The 23,284-nt window shown below is 38.6% G+C and overlaps 1 protein-coding gene across 2 annotated transcripts in view; it reads right to left on the bottom strand.

Moving 5' to 3' along the window:
• The window catches only part of HMCN2 (hemicentin 2), a 2,554,053-nt gene that overhangs the window by 1,242,744 nt on the left and 1,288,025 nt on the right, over window positions 1–23,284 (bottom strand). For both annotated transcript variants that reach the window (XM_044058392.1, XM_044058391.1), the window contains exons 36-37: window positions 12,536–12,632; window positions 5,626–5,721 (exon numbers count right to left, since the gene is read on the bottom strand). In XM_044058392.1, the coding sequence (XP_043914327.1) occupies window positions 5,626–5,721; window positions 12,536–12,632 (193 nt within the window). The remainder of the gene's footprint in view (window positions 1–5,625; window positions 5,722–12,535; window positions 12,633–23,284) is intronic.

Below are 23,284 nucleotides of genomic sequence, written 5' to 3'. Positions count from 1 at the left end.
AGTGCCAAGACTACAAGGACGACCTATACTTTGTGTAGGCTAAAGCTGATCAATAAGGCAACACTGCTCAGTGCACACGCGAGTTCCTCCTAGAGCAGAAGAAAAGCTGGAAGGGTTTCACTGACAGCTGTTTAGGGAAAAACTGAGCTTCTAGGCTTTTGCTTCTATACAAGGGCACTGCTAACCACCACTATGTGAAGATCAGCACCATGCAAAGGTGAGGCTTAAATATGAGCAAATAGAAACAAGTTTTAAGAAACTACCAATCAGAAAAGCACAAGATAAGCCTTCCACCAGCAATCTCAAACTCAGTCAGGTTAGATCAGCACATGACTGCCACAAGGGTACAAAAAACAAACACCTTCTTAATGTAGAATAGCTGCTTTGGAGCCCAAGTGTAACAAGACCACACAAACTACCTACAACTAATAGATACAATGTAATACAGTGCAATTAACTACTTAAAGCAGCAGCAGACAATACAGTTTTTTTTAACTGCTAAAGTACAGTCATGGTATATAAAAGAAGAACAAAAAGATAGTTAGAGCCCTTATGTGTACTTCCAGCTCAGATAGACCAGGTAAACACCTACTGCCACTAGGATAAATAATCCCAGTCCTCCTAATGTAAAAATCAACCACTACCACTGTACTACTACTACTCACACCACCACTCATGTCTCACCCTCACTCAGCTCCCCCCCCACCAACTCAAGAACCATCCCTAAGCACCCCCCCGCATATTCTAGCAACTATATTACTCAAACATAAAGCATCCCTACAACTTAACATAATAACCCTCCTACCATACCTATTACCCACAGAGCACAATCATAAAGTTTCCCTAATAACCAAACACATTCCAAAACTGAGAAAACTAATAACCTCATGCATAACAAAACTAGCCCTATGTGGAGACATCCACCCCAACCCTGGCCCTACCATCTCCAACCCCAATCCTCATAATCAGACTAGAAACCACAACTTCTCCCATATTACAGCCAATAGAAAGCCAAGTGACTTCCTTCTACTAATCCTAAATATTAGAAGTATATCCAACAAAGTCCATGAACTCCATGCCACCATAGACTTGTACTCCCCAGATATAGCCATCCTGACAGAAACCTGGCTAAAACCTCACATTACCAGTGAGCAAATACTCCCTACCGGTTATGGCATACTAAGAGTAGACCGGCTAAACAAGAAAGGAGGCGGTGTAGCTATAATATTTAAACAGCATCTAAACATCCAGATCTTAAAATCATCAGCTCCACAAATAGGCAATGAAGAAATAATATATATACCAACTTCAAAACAAAACCATCAACACAATTGAATGGTACTTCCCACCTGGCCAAAACATCCCTCCACTAGAAAACCTCCTCAGTTGGTCTACCCACCATCTCCCCCAAGAAACTATAATTTTAGGTAATTTCAATATTGACTGGCAATCCTGTTCTGGCAACCATCCAACCCGTCATGTAAACCTTCATGGCTTCACCCAACTAGTCCAGTCGCCAACCAGGATAAATATAAACTCCAGCAAGTACACTACCCTCGATTGGATACTAGTCAGTAAGAGCCCCCAGTCATATATAACAGGCTGCTTATCAGATAGCCTCAGTGATCACTCCCCAACATTCCTACTCAAAAAATACCTATACCAAGCTAAACCTGTCATCTACTGTCAAATACGTAAAAAACTAAACTTTAACCCACTCACATTCATCTCATCCCACAAAGAATGTAACTGGCATCCTCTAAAGTACCTGAGTCTTGATGACACAGTTGAATTTTTTAATATACCTTCCTGAGCATTCTTAATTACCATGCCCCCATAAGACTTTCCAGAACTAAAGCACAACCCTCCCCCATGGCTACAGAAAACCACTAAGTCAGAAATGAAAAACAGGGATAAAGCCTGGGAGCACTGGTGCAAAACCAAACCCCCCCTCAACTAGACAGAAATTCCTAGAAGTATGCAATAGTCAAAAAGCTAATATAACAGGACAAATTCCAGTACTACCAGTCTGCCCTAGACTCCTCCTAACACAGCCCCAAACAATTCTGGTCCTCCATAAACTCCATCCTCCACCCAGGTAAAGTCAGTAGCCCTCCTCCTAACATCCCTCACTCCTCCGAAAATATTGCTACCTCATTTAACACACACTTTGCACAAACCATACTATCACTAGCTAAACAACACAACCCCTTTCCCCTCCAACCCACACCTTCAATAAGTAATCTCCCCACTGCCTTCTCTTTTTCGCCTGTAAGTAGATATAACTGGTGAAACCAAAGGTAAAACCACCATCAGCTTTATTAGGACCAATGACTAACACTAAACACAACTGAGTCAGTTGTGCTGGTCCTAATAAAGCTGATGGTGGTTTTATCCTTTGGTTTCACCAGTTATATCTACTTAAAAGTTCATTGTTCTTTAATGGACTATTTAGTTCTTTTTCTCCTGTACCTACCTACAACATTAAAAAACTCTTAATTAAACTTAAGCTGACCATGTTAGCAGCAGACAACCTCCCAAATGAATACCTACATATTGCAGCTGATGCTCTGGCCTACCCAGTATCCATCTTGATTAACCGATCTCTGTCAGAAAGTTACGTTCCCACACTATGGAAAGTATCACATATAACTCCCCTCCACAAAGGCGGCCCCTCCACAGAACTAACCAATTACTGCCCCATAGCTATTCTCTCTCCACTCTCCAAAATACTAGAGAGATGCATTCACTCTCAGGTCTCAGACTACCTCCTTACTAACAACCTCCTTTCCAATACTCAGCATGGTTACCGACCAAACCATAGCACCACCACTGCCTTACTCTGCTTTACTAACACTATCCTTCAGCATAAAAACAATGGATATCTCTCCTCTGCTACTTTCCTAGACCTATCTAAAGCATTTGACATGGTCCCACACAAACAACTCATCTCTGTCCTCAATAACCTATCCTTCTCTCAATCAGTCACCAACTGGTTTCAGAGTTACCTGTCTGACCACCAACAATCCGTTGCATGGCAGAATGACATATCTCCCCAACTACCTGTCTCTATAAGGGTTCCCCAAGGATCCATCCTTGGACCCCTACTCTTCTCTATTTTCACCAATAATCCAGCCTCTACCATCAAACATGGCACACTCATACAATACGCAGATGACTCAACCATCTGCTCAGCCCATTCCCTACCCAAACTGCAAAAAGTCACACAGGAAGCCTTTTTCTCTGTTGAAACTTGGTTATCCGATGCCCAATTAATACTCAACCCAAACAAAACTATGCTACTCATCTTCCAACCCACCAAACATGATCAAAACTCTCACTTTAACATCACAGCAAAAGATAACACCACTATACAACCAACAGAAAACACCAAATTGCTAGGAGTGGAAATAGACAATAAACTAAAATGTGACATTCACATATCCCTGACCATAAAAAAAAAATCCACAAAAAAACTAGGAGCATTATACAGAAATAAGCAACTTCTCAGCAAAGCAGCAAAGATTTCAGTAACCAATTCCCACCTTATCTCCACCCTACTTTATGCCTCTCCAATATATACCAACCTAAGGCAATGCAATCTAAACAAGCTAGAGACCTGCTACAACAAAATCGCCAAATTCGCCACAGGGGCATCCTACCATAGTCACCACTGTCTCTCACTTGCTAAACTGGGCTGGCTTGAACTCCCTCACCTCCTTCAATGGTATCAACTCACACTCACCCACAAACTAGTAAACCATCCACTAAATGTCCCATCCCTCCAGAATCCACTCCAACCCCTATCGCACCACCAGACCACTAAGATCTAGCAACAAAAATCACTTGCAGATCACTAAAGCCAATAACTCTGCTGGTGAAGCACTATTCTCTTGCGCCATAGCCAAATTATGGAACTCCCCTCCCACTCACAATTACCTCCATACCATCATGCAATCACTTCAAAAGTTTACTAAAGGCGCACCTAAAAACATGCTGGCTATGCTCTTGCAACTCCCACTCTAATATCACCCACCCCATCCAACCACTACCTTTCTTTCCACCCCACTAACTACCTTGATTATAGCAAGCTCAGATGCTCATAAGCCTACTACTTATTATACAGCAGGAACTTCTTATTGTAACAATTGTTAATGTCTGTTATGTACTTCACAGATAAAGATTCTAGTTGTCTACTGATGTACTATGTTCTTCATCTGTAACTATGTTTGTAATTAATTGCTATGTTAATCACTATGTAAATTCAATGTAACTACTGTCTGTATATTCTAACTGTGGAGCTTTTCTTCTTGGGCCTCCACTGAAAATGGACCTACGTCCAGTCGGACACTCCCAGTTAACAAATGTAAATAAATAAATAAATAAATAAATAAATAATGAACAAAGCACAAAAGTGACAGTGAGGGATGTCATGGTCTGGGCCTAAACAGGTGACGAAGTAAGAATGGAAGTCTCGGTGTGGTATTTGATTTCCACAGGTGAGACAATCGTTAACTTTTTCTGACATCGGTTAGAGCAAGAAAAAAGGATCCTGGGGTACTTGAATTTAGAAGACTTCAACTTCAATTTGGAAACAAAAACTCAGGTAGCGGCCGACCGGCTATCATGTGAACTGCTTCTGTTTTGGGCTTCTTGGCAAGAAAGACTGATGTAATGGCGTCGGCTGCCTGATTTTATATCACTGACAACCTGACGTCAGTCCTGGAGCGACCTCAACCGACACAGAAATACTAAGCCTCTGGTATTCGGGCCAGTGTAACATCTGATATTCACATCAGTTTATAATAAGACCTTCAGGATTTATAAGACATGTAGCATGTTAGATGGTCCATTATAGGCACAATACCTAGGGTCACACATCTAAAAGGGTGCCCACATATTCCACCTGAAATGAGACCACTGGCCAATAGCTGCTAACTTCTAAGACTTGGCTAGACCTCCAGAACTAAGGATGTTACTCAACAACCCCCCACTCACAGATTTTGGTGGCACAGCTAGGAATAACACCATTCGAAAGCAGACTGACTAGTTCCAGGCAGCACCTGATGTGGTTAGATTATCCAGCTAACAGAACACAAAACACCCCTTAATATGGGCTTCATTTTTACTATAGCCCTCTTATTATGAAGCTCCTTTTGTAGTTGCCAAATCTTGCAGAAGAAAGTCACTTTTGCAAACCTTCTTACCAATAGTATGTTTGTACCAGGATAGGTAGTCAGGTAAGCTAGGTTAGGAGCACATTGAGTAACAGATATCATCAGTGAATGAGCTATCAACACAGAACAAAGTATTTTTCCTGCTAAGTTCAGTACATAACTAAAAGTAGGATCAGCTAGGTTTTTCAATTAAGATTTACCAAATACTTCACAAATTAGCCTCCCACCACCAGCATTTGTACAGAAGACATTTTATATAATAAAGAAAAGGGTGATGTTTTTCTCCAAGAAGCATGTTTTCTGAACCAAATGCCACAACCACCTTGTTTTACCATTGTCTTGCTTAGGCACATAATTTTATTGGAATATTTGCACTGTCCTTAAGGCAGTAAGATGATGTAATCAACCAAGAGAAGTAATATAGCAATAATAAAACACACTTCCTTACCTGGTAAGGGTGTCCCAGATGCCAGGCACTCAAATAACGCAGTATGCCTTTCTCTGACTGTTAGGTTTACATCTGTGGGTTCAATGTTAGGCGGCACTGAAATAAATTAAAGGCCAATCAAAACAACTTAAAGATGAGTAAGAAGATCAGAAAAAGGACTGTTTTTTCAGTCTCCAACACTTCTTATTGTTTGGCAGCACACTTTCATACCAAAGCAGTACCCCTTTCACCTTGTCATAAGTTGTCATCACACACACACACACACACGTTTCTACTCATTAGGTAAATAATCAGAAAGGAATAAAATGTGGCTTTCAAACTTATGCATACAAACAGTGAGGTTTTATGGTAAGAAGTGGAGCGAAAAAAGATGTGCTTCATACAAAATATGACTGACACTGGGCCTAGCATATAAACATGAGAATTATGAATTTTCACATGATTAAGATGTCATTACTGAACTTATTTTAAGGGGTTTAATTATAGCTCAGTTTATTTTTGACTGTAACCATTTATTTTATACATTTATTTTATTTATTTCCATTTAAGTGGGATAGTCCATTTGGGCCCAAGCCCCTTTTCAACACAGCCGAGGGACAAAAAAAGTACCACTGCACCAGACAGAGGATGAAGCAAGTATGAGCATTTGTTTAAAATATAAATAAATAAGCTCACCATTAACTGTGGTTGCAACATAAATTACTATTATAACATATCACTATTGCATATGCAATATTTGAAAGCAAAGCAATAGCTGGTCATCCAGCACATAGTATTGTTCCCAATCTAGTGTTCCACTATTGAGTGGCCAGGTCCATTCTCCCAGATTTGTGCTCCTCAACTATAAACCAAAGATGAAAATGCCTCTCTCTCTCTCTCTATATATATATATATATATATATATATATATATATATATATATATATATACACACATACATACATATGTGTGTGTGTGTGTGTGTGTATATATATATATATATATATATATATATATATATATATATATATACATATATACATACATAAATCATTCAATTTTAAAAAAACTGTAGCAAACCACTTGCTACATTTGTAGGAAGCAGCTTGCACAACTTATCCTCATACAAAGCAAAGAGTTCAGGCTTTGGCCCAGCCCACAAAAACAGTATCAGAATTTATTTCCATACTGGTATTTAAAAATGAATACCAATACTGTACTACTGATCGACTGATATCTGCCAATAATGCCCCATAACATCCTGCACTCAACATGGGTACCCCTTTTATCTTACACTAGCTATACTTCTGTTTACAACTGCTAATTTCGAGAAACCAGAAGTACAAAAGCCTTGTGTCTTCTTCCAGCTGTAGCCTGTGGGAATAAATAAATAAGCATAAAGACCAGACTCATAAATGGGATTCTGCAAAAGGGCCATTTCCCCATAGGCACAAAGTCTAAGATTACTTTTTTTTTTTTTGCTCAGCTTCTAGTTGAGAGAGGCACCAGTTTAAGGATCTCCCCAGCAGCATCAGATGAACTAGCTACTGATTAAAAACACTAGACTGGCACTTTTCCACCTGCTTGTTAAAAAGAGATGAATTTGAGGAATGGGTAGTGGAAATTATTCCAGAATTATCAGAAGTTATATTTGGCAACTGTGATACAATGAAAATGGAGTTTAAAAATAGGGTTAAAATAAAAGAGACAGAGATATGGTTAAGAAACAATAGAAATTAACTTGAGGGGCTAACAAAGGTTAAGTATTGCAGAATAAGGGGAATTTCACAGAACAAGAGGAGGAGAAACTGCAGAATACTAAAGAGAAAATAAAAAGAGTAAAATCCCACGATTGGAGGAACTCCCTGGTCAGCCTCAGTAAGAAGCTGAGATCCCTCATAAAATCCTCCAAAGCTAGTTACGAAAACAAAATTGCCACTGATTCTAAAGACAACCACAAAGCATTCTATAGCTATGTCAAGAATCTCATTGGCAACACTCAGATCTGCTCTGGGTTACAGCACAATGCCACTAAACATACAGAACCAACTGATATTGCCAACATCCTGGCAGATAGGTTCAGTGCTAACTTTACCCCCCTCTCACCCCCTAGAGGGCCCATCTCTATACCAGAAGAATGCAAAGTACCTGTAATCACAGCTGCACAGGTAAAAAACACACTCTCCAAAGCCAAGAACACAGCATCCATGGGACCTGACAATATCCCAGGCTGCGTTCTACACAAACTACAGAATGAACTGGTACCCTACCTAAGTACCATGTTCAATCATAGCCTCACCTCAGGCTTTGTACCCACTGAATGGCACACCGCGACAGTTATCCCACTCCACAAAGGGGGAGCCACGACGGACCTTGGGAACTACCTCCCCATTAGCCTGACGAACCTGGTCTGCAAGGCCATGGAACGTATCATCATGGAACTCATAAACAAAGACATTGGTAATCTCCAAACTCTGGACCCTACACAGTTTGGATTTGTAAAAGGCAGATCATGTCTCCTAAACCTGATTGACTTCTTTGAAGCAGTCACCAAAGCCATAGATCAGGGTAAAATGGTTCACACAGCTTATCTAGATCTCGCCAAGGCTATCGACACCATCCCCCACTCTGGAATTATAGATAAAGTTCACTAACCTAGGTATAAATCCCTATGTCACAAGATGGGTTGCCAACTGGCTCATGGACAGAACCCACACTGTGAAAGTAGCGGATTCCAAATCCGACATCAGACCAGTGACAAGTGGAGTACCACAGGGTTCAGTCCTGGGTCCTCTCCTGTTTGGTATCTACTTCTCTGAAGTGCAGGCCAACACAGAAGGTCTTTGTTAACAAAGTTTGCAGATGACTGCAAACTAGGAGCCATAATCGAAACTCCTAACGATGTGGACAAACTACAAAAGGGCCTCAATGAGACAGATACCTGGTGTCAAAGCCATGGCCTGAAGCTCAATGCCAAAAAGTGTATTGTCATCCCCTTTGGTAAAAACTCTGTACCCATGAACTACCACATAGCTGGTAGTCTACTTAATGCTGAAAATGTGATAAGAGACCTTGGGACACAGGTGGACAGTAGTCTCTCCTTTGATAATCACATCGCCACAGTGGTCAGGAAATCCTTCTACGTGGCTCATCTCATCACAAAAGGATGCTCATCCAGAAAAAAAGAGGTCATTGTTCACCTCTACTCATCACTCATTAGACCCATTATAGAGTACAACGCCCCTTTTGGTGTGCACCTCACAAGACATCTACAACAACTGGAAAGACCACAGAAATACCTCACAAAGAGGATTACTGGCCTCAAACATATGCCCTATGCAGACCGTCTCAAAAAACTGCAGCTTTACTCCATCGCATATCGCCTACTCAGGGGCGATCTCTGCCTAACATACAAAGCTATGTCAAACCCAGAGCTGTTGGACATGCTCCACTTAAAGAAATCCCAATCCCTCCGAGCTACACGCTCTAGGGACCCTAACCTTGTCACCACAATAAACAGAACATGCTGGAGGGATAGATTCCTGTCCCAGAGACTTCCCATACTCTGGAACAGACTACCTATCTATGTCAAACAGAGCTCCTCATTAGCACTCTTCATGAAAAATCTTGATGATTGGATGGGAAATAGGAAATTCACCCCAGGGATCACTTCTGTGGCTCTGCTCGACAGGGGCACAGGAAAATAATTTTCTTGGGTGGCGAAAGCCAGGGTACATTTTTTGGCTAGGCTTGTATGGGCCCTAGGGCCGATAGCCTAGTACCTACCTATGAACCTATGAGTATCTGTATAATATGCATGAGTTTAGAAAGACTCCAGTTATGCAACTATTTTCTGATAACTCCAGAGCACAAAAACATTTAGCTCAGTGACTTAGGCAACAGAACATTAAAAGGGCTGTCACCAAACTTAGGGAACCCATAACAAGAAAAATAACCAGAGATCCTGTACAGGTATTTGTATAATGCACAGAAATGTGGAGATCAAGAAAGAGTACAAATGGAAATATTTACGGAAGACTTAATTATGCCAATCTAGATGAGGCTCAACAACTAGCAGTAAAAGATAGGAGGTGAAGAGATAAAAGCAGTGATGCAAAATCTCCAGGAACAGATGGTATTCCAGTGAAATTTGGAAACTAGGAAGGATGAAAGTGATAAAGATCTGGAAGATTTTGTTTAACAGTATTTTAAAATATGGGGAGCACCAAAATCTTGTAAAAAAGCTGTGGTGGATGTGTTACCTAAAGATGGCAAAGACCCTTCAGACCCAGCTTCATAGAGACTCATTTCAATTTTAAACCACAATTATTAAGTGTTTATGTTTAAACTAGCTAAAAGAATTGTTTATGTTTATACTAGCTAAAAGAATAGTAAAGATGTTTCAAAAATTGATAGAAATGGGTCAGCATGGTTTTGTGAAGGGGAGTGAAATATGTATTTGACGGTTTACTATGGCAACGTTGAAACCATCTTGGTTAACTGGCACATAGCCGAAAGGCAGTTTCCCAGGTAGGCAGAATGTCGACCCAAAATCAATCGAGTCACACTAGAGCAAACGGGTAGTGTAGGTCGATCATTTTGGTTCGACATTGTGCAGGGAGGTTGCGCTTCAGTGAGGAACAGGGAATTAGCTCATTTCCTCACTGTAGTGCAATCTCGGAGTTGGTATATTTAATGTACAGGGGGTGTGGGGGGTGCAGCCCCCTGCAAAATACTAGAAGTAACGTACCGTTGACTGTAGAGTTCAGTGGTACGTTAATGTGCATAGCAGGAAGTGAGTGATGTCACCTCCTGCTATGTCAAATACATCGAACTATGGTGGTCGATGTATTCAGTTTCATTTCGGGTTTACATTCTAAATTTTGTATTCAGCATTTCGAGTTGACCTTTGTTATAGGTCGACCGAAGCTGATTCGAACTTTCAATCGTAAACCGTATTTGACAACATTAACAGAACAATGATCCATATGGAAGCAGAATGTAAGAGAATACCTCTGTTGGTGGGTCTAGATGCAGAGAAAGCATTTGACAGAGTAAGCTGGGATTTTATGAGCAGGGCATTGGAAGCATTTGAATTCCTGATACAATATTAATGTTAATAGAGGCAAGAATTAAAGTGCGAGGGTTCCTCTCAGATAAGCTCTGTTTGAACAAAGGAACTAGGCAGGAATGCCCTCTTTCCATTTTGCTATTTGCTTTATATTTGGGCCATCGGCAAAGAAAATAAGGGACTCAGAAATACAAGGATATAATTGGTACAGTAATCGAGAAAAGTTGGCTTTAATTGTAGATGATATTATTTTGTACCTGATCAAATTTCCTACACTTCTGCCTACACTTTGTTTCTTAACTTATATATCCTATAATCTCCTTGGATTTACTACCAGGTTAGCCTACTAGGCATTCAATAACCTATCATTCTTATAAAGACTGTCTAGAATTTTACTTCTGAGTAAAAATGTAATAATTTGTGTATATCTGTTTGTTTGTTTACATCTGTATACAAATCTTTTTATTTGTGTTTAATTTGTGTTTTAAACTGTAAAAATATAACAGTTTGTTGAATGTGCTTTTTGGAGCTTTTCACCCCGGGCCTCTGCTGAAAATTGACATGTATCCAGTTGAATTATCCCAGTAAACAAATGTAAAATAAATAAATCCAGACAAGGACATCTCAGTGAAGTGGAATATTTTGAGACAGTTTCATGTCTTTTCAGGATATAAAATTAATGAAGATAAAATAAAGGCTATAGCCATAAATTATGTACCCTCATATGAATTGGTTCAGCAATGCCCATATTTATAAGGAGATAATAAGATGAAGTATTTAGGAGTATAGATTAAAAAGATTTTTGTTATGCCAGCTAAAGATTTGTGGGACTAGACTAAAAAAAAGATGATGCAAAAATGGAGAAAGTGGAAACTCTTGCACCCCTTATTCCCACACTACTTTACATAACCAATATAAAGTTCATCACTTTATAAAGAAAATATTAATTACTTTGTGATAAATTTTATCTTGTATTGGGAACCATTATTTTAAAGTAGCTTGCTCTAATGAACTGGTGATCAGATTATAAAGTTTGCCCAACACATCTGTCATCATACAGACAAATTAAATATCAAATTTGAAGAATGTATGTCTGCATTAAATTTGAGGATTACTTATTTCAATCTTAATCTTATACATGAAATATATAGCAACTGTACAACAGTATAACACTAATTACCTGAAATTATTTGCATACAAAAAATGTACTTCAGTAAAGTAGCATGCTGCACATGCATTGAAAATTTCCCTAAGATGACAATTTTAGGTTGAATTAAAGTCATTTAACATGTTGGTACTATTCCAGTGTAGTATATCTGCTAGTGAATTACCTCCTAAAATAATTACTTGTAGTCTGAGTTGTCCCTACAGAACCAAGAATTGAGAGATACCTCAGCCACAGCTTGAAATCGACAAAAACAGGTTATTTATTTATTTTGCAGAATCAATGTCACTAGGCCACAAATATTAAACTAAACCAAGCAATAACAAAAGCTAGGTGAATGACAATTCACTAAAGCATACCGAATGGCCTTTACTTATTTGTGCTTATTTTGGTGATTTCTCTATTAGTTAGGGCATAAGGCTTCAAATTTCCAATACACCCAAATCATTGAAAACTGAATAAAGAGCTACCTGAGTAGGATAAACTTCATTTTTGGTGAACAATCTTTTTTTTCATTTAAAGCCAGACATAATCAGAAGCCCATAGTAGATCTGTCTTGAATATTTATGATACAGTGCCTGATCTTCAATGATAAAACTGCACTATGCACTACGCAACATTAATGACACAGAAGAGTACCAGGAGGCATAAATCCCCTCATTTCAGGATATGCCCCTTTGCCAAGTACTACTTACCCAGAATAGCCAGCACCACCTCTTGTCGATCCTCACCAGCAGCATTTGTTGCGATGCAGGAGTAATTACCTTCATCAGACAAACTTGCCTTCTTTATCTACAAAAAAAGATGAATTTGCTTGAATCTATTAGCAGTTGGCTTTGTTGTGGTATTAACAGCTGTTCTTTGGAAACACTCTTCCTATTGTCAGAACAGTCTCTCGTAAACCTTTGCACATAGTGGCATGGTGAAAATATTTTAAATGAGAACAAGGCGGCATTAATCTATTTATACTAGGAGGTCTGTGCTACAAATTTTTTGTGATTATTTGAGAGGGGCATTTGAAGACTGCACCCCTTATTCCATCACCACTTTATATAACCAATGTATACTTCATCGCATTACACAGAAAGAAAATTAAATTAATTATTTTGTGGGAACATCTATAAAATAGATGTGCTCTACAGTACTTCTGTTTTGTATTGTGAACCATTACTTTCATGTAGTTTGATCTGATGACCTGCTATTCAGTGAACGAAGTGTGCAGAATGATGCAAGCAACTCAGTTACAAAGTTCCCTACATGACAGTATTAACATTATCAGGGGTTCAAGACTGCCTATGGGTGCTTGCCTACTCAGTGAAAAAAAAAGGGAACAGGAGGAAATTTCCCTACTTGACAGTACTGCATTATCAGGGGTTCAAGATGGCCTGTGACTGCTTGCCTACTCAGTGAAAAAAAATGGAGTAGGAGGAAATAAGTGTGACTTGAGTAACTCCCATCTACTATACTAGCTTTTAAATGTTGCAAGGAAATGTCTTGAAGACAGTGTGGGTGTAACTGACAAAAGGTTAATAATGCTTGCTTAGCAAGATGGAATATGATCAGAGTGAGAAAAAATAGACAGGTAAACATGATGGTTTAGCAAACACATGCTTGCCTTTCCCATGTGCATGGAGTTGTAAGATATCATCAGAAAGTATGTTACTCTAAGAAGTATATGACCCACTAAGTACACAATCAGATAACCAGTGAGACAACAGAGAAATGTTAGCATCTAACATGGGTCAAGGTAGAAAAAAAAAGTTTGCAAAAAATGTAACATCAATTTTTAAATGCAAAACGTAGGTACATCAATAACCATCTCTGTCAGAAACATTAGTGGACATGATTTATGATGTAAAAAACTGAGGGAAAAGAAGCATGAAGAATTCCAGTAGTCAACCAGCCCCCTGTGACACCCAAGGGTACACCCCATTACTAAACCAACTACTATCCAACATAGCTGGAGGCAGTAAGTTCTTAAGCTAATAACCAACAGTTTTTGGAAATGGTTGTGGTTTTATTATGACAAACTGCAAGCAGAACCTTACCATTTAAAAGGTATTACATCAGAAAGATAATAAACTTGCTGACTATTTGGTATTAAAAGAAAGGACTGAAAGACATGTATATAAATTCCATAGTCAGTTCTGTAGGCAAACACTGTACAGAAATACAAAATGAAACCATTCTGTTTATTGTAAATAATTAGAAGGCAGACTAACTGTATAACTCTTAACTGAATCATTTCCAGCACTGTACTTGAAAAAGGTATAGCAACAGATTTTATTACATGGTTTTCCAGTTGCAACAGCAATACAAAACCTTTCACATCAGGGACATGGCATGCTTTTGTTATGAATGTAGATTATATAAATAACACTAGTTAGAGGAGAATTTGGACTGAAATATGTTTCTGATCTACGTGGTAATTGTGATGACATTACGGACATAAATAAATGAGAAGTTTCAGTTTTGCATTTAGAAGATCAAGCGAAATGAGAAAAAGGTATTATGAGAACACCGTTTATTGTGGCTTTTATAATTCGTTGTATTGGAGCTCATGCTCTTTACTTGCAGTCAAATTATTTTTGCCAGATTTCTGGGAGTCAACACTATACAGTCTAAGAAACTGTTTAAGATGTTTCATTTTTGGAATGAGTTATGATCCACTTCATTACTTCACATGGCTTCCTTTCTAAACTTGTACTGCACTGCCTGTATTTGTTTTGTATTTGCACCACAGCCCATAACTATGGCAACAGTGTGATCCTGCTAAATACCATATCTTTTTTTATTCACTTTGCATCTTGTTCTATGCCTTCTGGGTCTAAATCATTACTGGCCCACAAGCTTATATGCTGTATTGTCATGGTATATTGCAATGTATTTTACAGTACCTTGCTTTGTACTATCTAAATACAGTGGTATATAATACCTTGTTTCCACTGTCTAAGCCTTCTGTAAGTTATGTCACCCATGCCTGCATTACTAGAACATTCTAATATACTGTACTGGGTTTCTGTGTGCTATACTATATTTTACTACAGAATACCTTACATTCTGCTTCCTAAATTTGTTTTAACTGAGAGAGACATGCTTTCACTGTGGAGACATTTTAGATATACTGTACTGTGTCATACTGCAGTTTATTACCTGGCAGTACATTTCAGAGTATCTTGGACTTTTTTTCACACTGCTACACAATACATGGTTATACTGTACTCCACATTATCTTGCATTTTCTTATCAAGCCCACTTTTAATCCTCCTGTGGCACCCTTGTCAACATCTGATACATCTTGCCATATTGTATTGCATTGAATAGTATGTTGTATTCAGTTGTCAAGGCTGCTTGAATTGTAGCAGCTGTACCTCCATCATTTGGCTATTCTTCTATATTCTGTCTGTGTCACTCCTTCTATACTCCCCTTGATGTGATTCTTTCCACATTGTATGACAGTCATATTGCCTCTTATAATCTTATAGGTACTGTTAACCGTGAGTGTCTGACTGAGCTGAAAAGGCCCTTTTTCAGCAGAGACCTGGGGAAAAAAGCTCCACATAGAAAAATTACAGATACATTTACATATTTAGACATGATCAGTATACACACAGATTACAATAGACATGTTTTTTTCAGTGGAATGCAGCATATCAACAGTTACAGTGGAGAGAACAAACGAAAATATAAATTTAAAAACAGAGGTAATTAATAGATTTGTGGTGTACAGCTGAAATTTGGAACATAGGTAGAATACATACATCATCAAAACAGAAATACACTAGTAAAGCAACGAAAAAATCAAGCAGGCTGTAGGTACACCACACTGTTTATTGTGAGTGCTTTCGTCAGAGACAATGCTCCAACTTCATCAAAGCCAAGACAACAAATTACCACTTTATATAATTACAAATGGATCCAATTCATACAAATAGAATAGGTGCTCTTTAAATTGAAACCTATTCAATCATGTACATTAATTAAAAACCTCTGTGTAAGTTATAAAGCAAATTATTTAACCTTATACAATACATATAAACTCAACACATAAAATGTATATTATTAAAACCTTATATAATATATATACACAATATATAGCTATAAAAAATAAATATGTAGATAAAAGTTGAACTAGGATACTAGAATAGACAAACAATTATTGATGCAAATATTGGAAAATTATAAAATATTGAAACATTTTTTTTATTTTTTAAAAAATATTTTTATATATATATGTATCAAAAACCAAGAACTTCAGCCAATTGGACTCATGCTTAAGTGTATGCATAACATATAAAACACTATGTAACAAGACGAACAATGCCACAGGTCCCCATCAAACTTTACTTAAAAAATAATAAATAAGATAAAATAAAATACTATGGGGTTGGGAGGGTGGCTTAATGGTTAAGGTGTTTGCCTTACAAACAGAAGGTGTAGGGTTTGAGTCTCACAAGGGATAATTGGCTAGATTTAAAATGGCTCACAAGGGCAGTTAGCCTAGTACTAATTTATGAACCTATGAACTAAAAACACCAGCTTTAAACACTACCTAGCAAGTGCTTTAAGCTTTAAAAGGCACTTAATTGATACATATTCATTAAGGCCCGGTGGTATATGTGCAAATGTGCGAACTTGCCACATAAGCTCACATTCCTCTAGCTTGAGTTCCCAAGGACCTCCTCGCATATTATATTCAACCTGTTGTAGTACGGCAAACATAAATTTATGTGTGGGGTAATCTAAATGTGCTTTGCCAACGCATTCATAGTTACATTTTTGTGTATACTATACTGGCGTTCATATAACCTTTGTTTAATTTTTCTTTCAGTTTTACCAATATAGTATGATGCGCACACTTCACACAAGGCCACATAGACAACCCCTTTGGTGTCACAATTAAATTTACCCTCTATAGTATAGGTTCTATCCCTAATCTGAAGTTTGTTCCCCGTTTTAATGAATTTGCATTGCAGGCAACTTCCACACTTTCCCATGCCAAAACAACCTTTGTATGCTTTCCTCTGTTTCTCTAAAAGACATTTCATGTTAGGTCCCCTCCTATAAGTAAAACGTGGAGCTGCTTCCAATATTTTTTATAGCTATATATTGTGTATATATATTATATAAGGTTTTAATAATATACATTTTATGTGTTGAGTTTATATGTATTGTATAAGGTTAAATTATTTGTTTTATAACTTACATAGAGGTTTTTAATTAATGTACATGAGTGAATGGTTTCAGTTTAATGAGCACCTATTCTATTTGTCTTAATTGGATCTATTTGTAATTATATAAAGTGGTAATTTGTTGTCTTGGCTATGTCTGATGAAGTTGGAGCATTGTCTCTGATGAAAGTGCTCACAATAAAAGGTGTGGTGTGGTGTACCTACAGCCTGCTTGCTTTTTTCGTTGCTTTATTAGAATACATACATACATAGTACACAGGTATAGTACATACACTGTACATTAGCCAGTGTTTATGAGTAAGTACTCTAGGTTTAGTATGTGTACCTTATCTGCTTTCACTAGCCTGGGGAGCAGTCATGGCACTGCCAACTTTGCTTGAGATGTTGCCTAATGAGGTTTTTAAAGGAGGCTTTGGACGCTGTGTTTTGTATGGTAGTGGGGAGAGAGTTCCATTTTTAGCCACTGAACTACTATATACTGTGTCTCCAAAACTATTGTAGCTGTTTATGACTTCTAGTAGTAGTTTGCTTGATGATCTAAGAGGCCTTTTGGCTGAGTGATGTACTAGGTTTTTGAGGGCAGGACACTTATTGGAGAGGTAATAGAATGACAGAGGCAGAGCTGATTGTAGTTTGGAGGTTGGGCAGTTCACACCAGTGGAGCTCTCTCAAAGCAGTACAGTGATGAGTTCTATATGAGCAATTTGCAGCAAAGTGGGCAATTCTGTTATAGCAGGCTTCCATTTTGCTTAGTTCAGTTTTGTTGAGATTTGTCAGAATGGGAGACACAGAGTAGGGTGGATAGAAGTTGGGAGCGAGCAATGGCTGATCTTGTGCTGTTGGTAAGAAACGGTTTGATATGGTAGAGTGATCCCAGTTTGGCATGTACTTTTTTAATAGTTAAGTTGAGATGACTATCAAATTTTAGGTGGGAGTCTATGGTTATTCCTAATAGCTTAGCCTGCGCCACTGGAGTGACTGGAGTAGTAGTTGTGGAGTAGATCGTGAATTGATTTATCAGTGTTTTTGTTAGAACTGGTTATAATCATAAGCTGAGTTTTCTTTGGATTTAGGATAAGTTGGGCTTTGGTAAGGTAGTTTTCAACATCGGAGAATGCTAGTTGAGTTGTTTGCAAGAGGGTGAGAATGTTTTGTGCAGCAGAGATTAAGGTAGTATCATCTGCATCATCTGCATACTGAAGTGATTGATGCATGCTGTGTGGAGGTATGGAGGTCATTTGTGAAGACTGTGAATAGTAGTGGTCCTAAGATAGAACCCTGTGGGACTCCTATAGTTATGGGCAGCTGAGGAGAGAGATAATTTTCCCATTTCACAGCTTGGTACCTGTCAGTTAAGTAGCTTTGGAACCAGGTAAGAGTGGAATTTGATAGGTGATATTGGTTTAGTTTGTTTAGCAGGATTTGGTGCAAGACTGTGTCAAATGCTTTGAACATGGCCAAAAAAAGAGTTGACACCTGCAGGCCTTCGTTTTTGAGATAGTTTACTGTGTTTTTGAGGCAGACTAGGGCTGTAGTGATAATATGGGCAGGTCTGAAACCATGTTGAGTAGGTGAGAGGATGTTGCTGTCTAGGAGATATTTTAACACCTGGGTATGGATGCATTTTTCTAGGATTTTGGCCAGGGATTAGAGTATAGCAATGGGTCTGTAGTTATTAAGTTCAGTGGAGGTCCCGGCTTTATGTATGGGTGTAACATAGGATATTTTCCAGAGTTTGGACACACAGTTTTCACCAATTGATCTGTTTATGAGAGTGCAGATTGGGATAGCAATAGCATCTGCTGTGAGTTTCAAGAAATAGCTGGGGAGTTGGTCGGCTGCTGTTGATGAGGTTTTTAGTTTGGAGAGCATGCTTTTGATTGAAGTGGTATAAACTTTTTTGAGGGTAAAGCTTGTATTAGTGTTATTTGTGGTAGTGGGGATAGTGAGGTTGGAACTGTCCTGTGATACTAAGGATAGAATTGAGTTCACAAAGTGGGAGTCGAATTGTGTTTCGATGGGAACTTTAGTGTCAGGGGTGGTTGGTTTGGGGGTAGCCTTTTGGGTGGGTTTTAGTAGCTGGTTTACATTTTTCCAAAATGTTGGGGGGGAGGGGTTGTCTTGGTATTTAGTTTGCAATGTCATGCAGTAGGATTTTTTGATCAGCGTAATGCATTTTTTGCACATTTGTGCAGTTCTTGGTACTTAAGCTTTGTGTTTCTTTGTTTTTTTTTTATAGTAAAGCCAGGCAGTGTCTCTGGACTTGAGGCTTTGTTTGGTTTCTTTACTGAGCCAGGGATTTGTAGAGATTCTAACCTTGATTTTACACAATGGAGTGACAGTGTCTAAATGTTGTAGAAATGTTTTGTTGAAATATGCTACAGCCTGGTCAAGTGGGACGGTTTTTAGGGGGGTCCAGTCACAGTTACAGAGTAAAGTATTGATTTTTTGTGTTTCTAGTGGATTTATAGTTAGTGGTTTTGCATATGCTTGTTCTACTATGTATAAGGTATATTATGTTGTGGCCACTTAAGGTGTCTGGGAGACTGCCTGTGTGGGGGTACAATGTGAGGTTGTTAGTTAGGATCCAGTCAAGGATGGATTCCCTTTTAGATTTTTTATCACATCTAGTTGGAATTTGGACTAACTACTGGTAGCCATGGAGATTTATTAGATTACTTGATGGTCCTGATATACAGGTCAACCAATCAAGGTTGAAATCCCCCAGAATAAGGGTTTCTTGTGAGTATGTGGAAGAACATCAGGATAAGAAGTCTTCAAGGCTAGCAGATGTATTACCAGATGGACTATAGATCACAATTGTGGTGATGACCTTTTTAGAGTGAAGTTGAAGTTGTGAGATAAGTATGTCCCAATTATTGGGGGAGGGGTAGGAGTTTGGTATTTGATGTACAGTTAAGTTGGACTTGTACAGTAAGGCAGTTTCACCCTCTTTATGAAGTGGTCTGTCTTGTCTAATGATATTGTAGCCAGTAAGGAGAACTTCTGAGTTAGCTATGTTTTTATTTAGCCAGGTTTCTGTTAAGGCAACTATGTCTGGGGAGTAGTGTGCTATTGTGGCCTGGAGTTAAAGTATTTTATTTTTGATACTTCTAATATTAATATTTAGCATTAAAAGATGGTTGGTTTTACTGCTGTTATTGATTTGCCCAGGGATGAAGATAGTGGGGGTATTATGTTCTGACAATTGTGTTGGAGCAGTTTGTGTTGGACAGGATGGATTTGGGCCTGGGTTGGGGTGGATGTCCCCACTTATGGTGAGCCTGGTGTTAAAATGGTGATACAGATGCTGGAGTTTGGTGATGTGTGTGAGAAAGTATTGTGTTTTTTGGAGTAGGAATGAGAGTATTTGTGTTTAGTTCTGAATTGGTCTGTTATGTAGTTCTTGAACAATTGTGGACAGATATTATTATAATGTGCGGTGTCTGTATATGAGAGTGCATTATATAGTGTTGTGCTACTAAGTTTAGGGATACTGCTAGAGTGATAACTTATGGAGTTATAAAGAATTATGAGAAGACAGACTAGACTTAGTTGTGTGATATACATAGTTATAAAGTTTAAGTTGGTTCTAGGTGGAGGTGTGGATAGGAATTATAGAGTTGCACTATAGTGGATGGGTAAGTAGTGTAGGGTGATGTAATAATGCCTAGTGGGAATGAGAGTCGTTGGGAGTATTTTGTGGTGGAGCAAGTGGGTGTGGTGTAATGTGATCTGACTTGAGGAGCTGTGATTGGTGGAGGGGATGTGAGTTTGAGCTGTGGGTGTGGTTGCGATTACTATAAATGCAGAGGTAGTTGGAGGGAATTGGGGGAAGGGCAGGGGAGCAGAGAGAGCCCGAGTGTTAGTGAGGGTGAACCGAGCAGGGCAGAGCCCACCAAGACAAAAGTAATGAATTCAATTGCTGAAGAGCACTTGTGTCCTGGTGGGGGACTAGTAATTTAAAGATGGCTCCATGCTCAGCAGGATTCAAATATAGACTTAGTATTGGGGGAGGGGGATAGCACAAGGGGCGTAGAATGCAAAGAAACCAGCGAAACCAGAGAGGCAATCAGTGGAAATCTATCAGTGAAGGCCTCAGAGGGGGTGAATATTAATTCAAACTCTACCTGTAAAGTGAAGGAGAGAACAGACAGCAAAGTTTATTAAGGTTGGGAGTGTGTCATCACATTGTCTTGCTTATTAGTAGCCAGTTTGTGCACAGATTAGAGTAGGGAGATACATTAGCAATGAAGGGGAATGTATAGAGATGCAAATAAACAGGTGGGCCTCAAGTGATACAAACTAAGCCAGAAAGCAATGAGAGGGCTGCTTGATGGTTAATTTAATCACAGAGATCTGAATTAAATGTTTACTGTCTATTGGACAGTTAGGATTACTGCACTAGCTGGGGGGGGGGGGGCACAAGGCTACAACAGTCAGTTTTATTAGCACGCTGAGAACTACTAAGACACACTGCTAATGTTATAGCTTCACTCTCATAACACATACAAGTAGAATGCCTGTGTGGACTGATCCTGCTCTTGAGGCTCAAAGTGTATATCCTTGTTTAGCTTTGCAGTACATCTGTATAACTTTAGCCTCCACTTTCCAGATGGTTGCTATCATGAGACCACAGTCCTCCCCTTAACACGTCTCTTGACAGCCTATTAACACCAGGCAGACTGAGGTAGTATAACAACTGTCTCATGTTCACTAACAACCCCTTACTGTTACCTACTACAAAGTGCACTTGTAAGAGGTCAATACTTATTTAAACTGGAGTTAAACTTTTAAAGTACCAGATTCTCTAACTTAGCAAAATCAGATCTGGCTTGTATCAGCTAGGTGCTTTTTGATGCTAGAACTCTAAAGAAGAAAATGCCCAAACCCGCGGCCTTCTTTGTCATTCAGCACATAGCTATCTACAGTAACTTGCTCCAATGTAGTAATAGCATTCCCATCTTATCATTGTATGCTGCTTTTCATTTTTTCAGATCACCTGGTAAAGGTGAGGCATAATCCTACTTATCCAATTACCTCACAGTACATTTAGCAGGATAACCACCTTGAATTCCTGGAAAACAAAGAACCAATAAATAAATCCAATTACTTTATCATTGTTCACTATAGGATGCTCTTTGCATCTCAAGCTACTTATGACACTTACCACAACCAACTAGAATTTTTAACTACTGAAACCAATGCAATAAATCTGGATGACTAGAATTACCTACTCATAAATTAGCAAACATACACCACCACCAAATCTGCACAGTGGTTCTTCAGCTTTATCAATGCAAATTCCCTCTAGCAAACAGTGCATTCCTCCACCACAGGTCCAACTCTCCTTGACATTAATCTTACACTCCCAATGTCTACCCCTTTATAATTAAGTCAGACCAAAAGGCTTTCATATTTTCTCAAAGAACCCTACCCAAGATTCCATGCATCCATTCAAAGATTTTCCTAGTACTCTCAGATGACCTAAGAACATTTAAAATTTCTTCTACTCCCAGTGATCCTACAACAAAAAAACAGCAACAGTTACTAACATTTATTCTCACCTAAGCTCTTGTATCAAAGCATCTCTCACAAGTAGGATGGTAAATTTAAGGATAATTCCAGATTGTGGAATCCTAGCTTCAACAAACACCACACAAAAGAAAGAAACATCTGTCAGTAAGGAATAAACCCACATATCCCTGCAGAAAACTCAAGCATAAGATAAAAGGTTGCAAAGCCAACAAATTGAATACCACCACCACCACTACTTCCAGAGATAATTTCACAACCTTCTTTGTTTACACTGGGAAACTCAGAAATAATATTCATTTTTGCACAGAACTGACCTCAAAAAGTGCTACCTATTTTTACCCCAAGGACATTGCAAATATATGAGTGGTTATATTTAGATCCAACTTTGACCTACTCTACTCTCTGCTTTTCCTCCTTTGCTACTCAGTCAATGTACCCTCACAATTACCAGTTATTAGATCCTAACTGCTTTCTCCAAACCCAAAACCACTAGCTATATAGGTTCTGACACCATGCTAGGTTGTCCCCTAGTCATCATTAAAATAGCTGTTCTACACAAGATAAAACAGCTGCTCTCAACAAAAGTAACTTTACAACCAACTTTAAAAACTGTAGATCAATGATCCTCACCAATATTGTTTGTAAAGTCATCTAACATATTACAAGAGAAGTCATAAGCCAAAATATTGCTAGCCTACAAGCCCTCAACATAAG

This window comes from Protopterus annectens, chromosome 16.part0, assembly GCF_019279795.1.
Source record: "Protopterus annectens isolate FY-2018-M chromosome 16.part0, PAN1.0, whole genome shotgun sequence".
NCBI classification, from domain to species: Eukaryota; Metazoa; Chordata; order Ceratodontiformes; family Protopteridae; genus Protopterus; species Protopterus annectens.
The sequence above is the reverse complement of the archived record's forward strand: the minus strand, read 5'-3'. Positions and strand labels throughout refer to the sequence as shown.